The sequence below is a fragment of the Manis pentadactyla genome, chromosome 10, assembly GCF_030020395.1.
Source record: "Manis pentadactyla isolate mManPen7 chromosome 10, mManPen7.hap1, whole genome shotgun sequence".
Classification (NCBI taxonomy): Eukaryota; Metazoa; Chordata; class Mammalia; order Pholidota; family Manidae; genus Manis; species Manis pentadactyla.
This window is the reverse complement of record NC_080028.1, coordinates 127,066,143-127,071,734: the sequence shown is the minus strand read 5'-3', so window position 1 is coordinate 127,071,734 and position 5,592 is coordinate 127,066,143. Positions and strand designations below refer to the sequence as shown.

At 62.2% G+C, this 5,592-nt stretch overlaps 1 protein-coding gene across 2 annotated transcripts; it reads right to left on the bottom strand.

The window, feature by feature from the left end:
- Positions 1 to 148: 148 nt before the first annotated feature.
- Positions 149 to 3,145, bottom strand: NUDT16L1 (nudix hydrolase 16 like 1). 2 transcript variants are annotated; one of them, XR_008992336.1, is made up of 4 exons: positions 2,506 to 3,145; positions 2,097 to 2,427; positions 1,246 to 1,465; positions 149 to 402 (listed from the first exon to the last, which is right to left on the bottom strand). XR_008992336.1 is itself a non-coding variant. In XM_036920492.2 (4 exons), the coding sequence occupies exons 1-3, from the start codon at positions 2,701 to 2,703 to the stop codon at positions 1,247 to 1,249; spliced, it is 678 nt and encodes a 225-aa protein (XP_036776387.1). In that variant the 5' UTR covers positions 2,704 to 2,719; the 3' UTR covers positions 149 to 402; position 1,246. The 2 variants fall into 2 exon arrangements, 1 of the variants encoding a protein (XP_036776387.1); XM_036920492.2 differs by having other exon boundaries at positions 2,167 to 2,427; positions 2,506 to 2,719.
- Between the last annotated feature and the right edge of the window lie 2,447 nt (positions 3,146 to 5,592).

The window sequence follows — 5,592 nt, the reverse complement described above, 5'->3', positions numbered from 1 at the left end:
TGAGGGTCTCGGTCTGATCAAACATGCAGTACTGACAGACCAAAGGAAGGGGAGAGCCATGCCAAGCCAAGCCCCCAGCCCCCATAATTCTACAGAAGTTACCTGGAGAACAAAGCACACCTCCGCGGCCCAGAATAGAAGAGAGGAGCAAGGTACAGGCGTTTTATTCACAGAACCAAGTGCCTCTGCCCACACATGCTGGCCACTGCATAGAGGCTCGAAGGCAGAATCGACGCCCGGGCCAGGCAGGCGCCGGGGGAACTGGTAGCTTCACTGAGGAGTCTTTCCAGAGCAGGGAGGCTGACAGTGGTGACTTTCCTGTCCTGTGGTAGCTCTGCGGCTGTCATTCTGCACCCCGGCCAGTACTTCCACATCAGCCCCTGGAGCTGCCTGCAGACCGTGCTGGGAATGGAGAGAGGGGGCTCGCAAAGCAAAGCAAAGAGTAGTGGGCTCAGCCCCGCACAGCCGGAGCCACCGGCATCAGGAGAGGGGCGGGTCAGGCCCAAGGCTGGCGGTGCCGCAGTAAACGGAGCTGGAGGGTAGCTCCACCCGGGACGAGAGGCCTGCGATGACTCTACCCTGAGCAGGGGCCCAGCCTGCCTGTCCTCATGTCCTGGGTGGTGGCAGAAGGGGACACCTCCTGTCCCCAGCCATGGGGGGCAGCCAGGACCAGAGGATGCACAGAGCTGCTCTTTCCTCCTTCACAAACCCATCTACAGCTGCCCCTGGCCACCCCTTGGGGGCAGGGCCCAAGCCCCAGTTGGGCAGAGCTACTCTGAAGCCTCACCCACAGCTCACACACCATGGAAGAGAAAATCTTACTAAGTAAAGCTAACCACCACCACAATTAATAGTACAGCATCCTACCCTGCTCCAGGCCCTGGGGAATGAGTCACCCTAGAAAAAGGTATCCTGCACAAGAACCAACCAACTCAACTGTCTAAGTGCACAAACACCCACCCACCTGGAAAAGTCAGACAACCTGTGGGGCCTCCACAGCCCATGAGACACAGAGGAAGGTGTGATCCTGGACAGCCAGGCTCAGGGCACCAGCTGCCCTGAGGGCGGGCAGGGATCCCACTGGCCCCGCCACCAGCTGGTAACTGCTCAGGGTAGTGGAGATAAGATGTGCACCTGCCCCATGCAGTTGGAATGGGGTACAAACAGGAATTCAGGGCCCGCTCTCAGCCTGTGGGCGTAAATAAACTGGGGGGAAGGGCAGCGGACACGTGGCACAGAAGCAACCTCAGGAAGAAGAGAGCAGCTTCTCCAGGGCCTTCTTTTGTTTTTCTGTGGCTGCCGCCAAGGCCTCAGCCAGCTTCTCCTCCGGCATCATGTTGAGCACCTTGAGGGCGAAGAGGAGCTGGTGCTTGGCTGTGCTGGTGAAGGCGTTGCTCAGGAAGTTGGGCAGGCCGCCGACTCGGTCCTTCTGGGTGTACAGTGGGACCCGCACGAGCCCCAGCACCTGCGTGGAGAGCACACCAGGGTGGGGCCGGGCTCCCACACAGATGGCACAGCCCTGGCAGGAGGGCCCTGTGGGCCGCTAGGCCAGGGGAAGGGCAGCCAGGTTACCTAGGACATAATGGGAGACTCAGGCAGGGTCTGGTGACGGAGAAGTCAGTGGCACCCTAGGAGTGGCACCGCCTCTCCTCCCCAAGCAAGTTTGAAGGCCACCCCCATGCACATCCCTCTCTGCACCAAATCCTGGCCCCTGATCTGCTGACGGGAAGCCTGCACCCCATGCTCCGCCTTCCACCTGGTGAATCCCGGGGACCGCAAATGTCATTCCCAGCCCCATCCAGACTTTAAGGACTTCATGCCCCCGCCCCCACCACGGGAATCCAGCCCTACGAGTCCCAGTATTTGCCCTTCAGTTTCCCACCTCCCGAGCAGGCACCATCCCACCCTACCCCATCCCATCCCATCCCCCCACCAACCCCATTCCCACCCCCAGGATTGGCAATGGCAGGCAGCAAGGCAGATGGAACACAGCCCAGAGGGAGCCCGATCCCAGACCACCCCCTCCCCAGCCCGATGGTGGAGACAGCGACAGCCCACCCAGCCCGGCCAGGGGGACCCTCAGGGAGACGTGTTACCCATCGGTGCCTTCCGCGGGGCCAGAGCCAAACCCCGGGGCGGGGGGCGGGGCCCGGGCGGCGGCCCCACCTCCAGACCGTGGTCGCGCGAGTGCACCGCGCTGATCTCCACGGCGTGCAGCTGCTCCAGCGTCAGCTGCCGCGCGTACAGGTGAGCCACGACGCGGTGCGGGCCCTCGGTCAGGTGCGAGCTCAGGTAGTCGGCCTCGGTGAGGCGCAGACAGCCCAGGCCCAGGCCCAGCACCCGGTTCAGCCCGTCCTCCAGCGACCAGAAGCGCCGGTCCACGAAGCCCCCGGGGAAGCCCAGCAGGCCGTCGAAGCGCATCTGCATCTGCAAGGGGGCGTCGGGTCAGGGGCGCGGGGACACAGCGGCGCCCCTTCCCCGCCCGCCCGCCGCCCGCGTCCTCACCAGCACCGAGAAGCGCATGGGAATGCGGCCGAAGAGCTGCCCGGGGTTGGCGGCGTACAGCATAGCGTGGCACGAATGGCTCCAGCCCGGGCCCAGGCGCATCGCCTCCACCCGGCTGATCTGTTTCAGCTCCGGGAGCCCCGCCGTCGACATCTTGGCGCTGCCCCCCGCCGCCAGCGCGCTTCCCCTTAAGGGCATGCGCGGGCCCACCCCGCCGCACCCGGCCAATCCGCGGGCAGCCGCGCTACAGGCCCCGCCCCTCCGCCAGCCGCTTACGCGCGGAGCCGCGGAGCCCATCGCGACGCTGACAGCTTAAGGGGCGCGTGCAAAGGGCGGGGCAGCGCGCAGGGCCCGCCCAGTCCTCGAAAACCACGACGCCCAGGATGCCCTGCGCCCGTCGAGCCCGCTGGAGTGGAGCGTGGATTGGGGACCTCGGCACCTGCGGGCTGGGCTCAAACTGCATCCTAAGGAGCGCGGCGGGAGCCCCAACGACCGTGTCGCCCCCAGCCGCCGAGAGTCGCGCCTTCCCCAGAGCCTTCCGGGGAGCGCCGTCTCGCGGGCTTCCCACTGTCAGCTTCCCACTCGAGGGCTCAGCCGAGCCGGGCGACCAGAGGGCACAATCCCCTAGCACACGTACCACCCGACCCTCTTGGGCGCCCACCACCGGCTAAGAGGTCACTGCTGGACGCCTGACAGCCCCAACTGCCCCGTTAGTCCAAGACCACACCCAGCCTGCTAGGGCTGAAACTGACTTAAATTCAGCGCTCCAGGTATTCTCCAAGCCAGGCACCATATGCCAGCTGCATCTAGAGAAAATGGGGTCACCCCAATTTACTGAGGAACCTAGGGCTCAGAGGACAGGACTTGGCTAAATGCACACAGCAGTTGGTGCCACAGCCAGTATCCCACCTGGATCCCACCCTCTCCTACCCAGTGTCCACAGAGAAGGGTCTGGGATACCCGTGTCTGGTGGGTAAAAGTTGTGAGGGTTCAGGAGCATCAGAAACCTCCCCTGAATCCCCCCCTCACCCCACCGGCTAGCCCAAGCTTCACTTTCCTCCCATGGTGGACATGGATTTGCTGAGAAGGAAGCACTCGCCAACAGTGGTTCTGTCCCAGGCGTAGCCTGGGGAGAGCCATGCAGCGCGGGTAGGCTCTGTGGCCCAGGGAAGGCTGCCCTGAGAGGAGGGCAGAGGACAGCCAAGTGTTGGCAGGATCCCCCAGGACCTCACACATTAGGTCCACGAGACATGGGGCAGGACCCTAGACCCTGAGTGGGAGGCTCTCGTGCCTGCTGTGGCCCTGTCAGGACTCAGGGTTTGGACGGGGAGGCTGCTGGCTGGCGGTGCTGTGAGCAGGGCTGACGTAGGCATTCTTGGCACCAGTCTTTCTCTACTGTGAAGCCACTCACTGGCCATGGGAGCCTGGCAGGTAGAAGGTCCCCAGCTGGGCTCTGGCTTCCAGGTGGCCAAATGTGCCCCTCCAACACACTGCCAACATTGACAGCTGGAGAGTTGCGCCCCTGCTTACAAACCTGACTCTAGGAATGAAACTGATTGCCCCTACGAGACCCTGCAGTGTCTGCACTCCATACCCTTCGATGCCAAAGCTCCAGCCACTGGGGCCACTCACGCTTCCTTCCACTCAGTGGGCACTTGCGGCTGACCCGTGTCTCTGGGCCTTGCACGCCAGGCTGGCTGCCTGAGGAGCTCTTCCAGGGCAGCTATTTTGCGTCTTCCGGTGCTCTGCTGAAATGTTTCCTCAGAGAAGCCCTCCTGGCCACAGGTTAGTCCCCCATGTGACTCCATTTTCATCACCAGTTGACTCTCTTCCTAACATAAACGAAACCTGAGAAAGCTCAGGTTACTTATGCAGTGTCCAGCTGACTAGAACACAAGCTCCCAGGGGCCGGGACCTTGCCCATTCTGCACCCAACACCCCCAGCACACGGTATGTGTTCAGTAAACATCTGTGGGATGCATCACCCGTGGAGACAGAGACTGCAGCAGACTCGCAATTCTGGAGGCCCTGGGCTCCTCCACCTGCTCCGAAGGCCAAGCCAAGTCCCCTGGGTTCCCATTGCTCCAAACTGAGACTCAGCACAAGGACCACAAAGTGATAAAAACAGCAGCTCACGCTCCGCACGCACCCGGGCGGTGCTCCTGGAAGTTGTACATCACTGACATCTTACACTGGAAGAACCAGGGGCTACACCATGAGGGTGTCAGAGCCACCACCAGCCACTCAGCTGTCCTGACTCCTGGCCGAGAAACAGCCGAGGCCTCGTGCTGTGCACAGAGGAAGGAGTGGATGGGATATTGCTGCATGATTTTATTACTATAAATATACAGTAAAAACAAACCAAAACTAGTCAATAAGTACATCAAATGAGCACATGTAAGTCAAAGGCCAAGACCAACCTTCAAACAGAGTACTGGCACCAATACCAATGGCGAGAGGCTAGGGGTTGGTGGAGAGGAGAGGGGTGCAGGGAGGGAGCCAGGCAGCCAGCCTGCACGGGTGCAATGTGGGTGGCAGGGAAGGCGAGACAGGGAGCTGAGACGAGCCACCTGAGCTCGGCCAGGAGGGAACACAGCCCAGCCACTGCGGGTGGCACTCCGGAGCACCAAGTGGCGAGCGTTAGAGAGCACTGGGACAGCCCGGGCTGCAGGCAGGCTGGGGCCCCGGGGATTGCCGCTGGCTGCCCTAGAGCCCTCCTTCCCAGGGTCACTCCTGGGGGATCCAATCCCTCTGCAGGAAAGCGTTCCCACCCCAGAGAGCTACACAAAGCCACCCGCCCGGGTCAAGGCCCCTGCAGGGACAGTTCCCACCCTGGTGCACCAGGCAGGACACCCCCTTGGCCATCCTGTTGCCTGGAAGGTCTAGCTTAAAAAATATAAACGAGGTCCCCTGAGATGGGACCCTCCTCCCAAGGCAGATCCCACCACAAGTACCCCAGACAGAACAAATCAAAGAGAAACACAAATGTCAGCAAAGGGGGAGCATAGAAGCCACCCAGGACCTGGGGCGGGTAGGCTGCAGTGCTGCCGGCCAAGCCGAAGGGCGCCCCCCAACCTGGAGGGATTG

Bases quoted from the DNA above. Each gene is read 5' to 3' on its own strand.
- NUDT16L1 (XM_036920492.2), bottom strand. From the start codon at position 2,703: ATGCCCTTAAGGGGAAGCGCGCTGGCGGCGGGGGGCAGCGCCAAGATG. The intron at 2,428-2,505 runs GTGAGGACGCGG...GCCCCCTTGCAG, and splicing joins CCATGCGCTTCTCGGTGCTG to ATGCAGATGCGCTTCGACGG. The intron at 1,466-2,166 runs GTGGGGCCGCCG...CTCTCCACGCAG, and splicing joins CGCGCGACCACGGTCTGGAG to GTGCTGGGGCTCGTGCGGGT.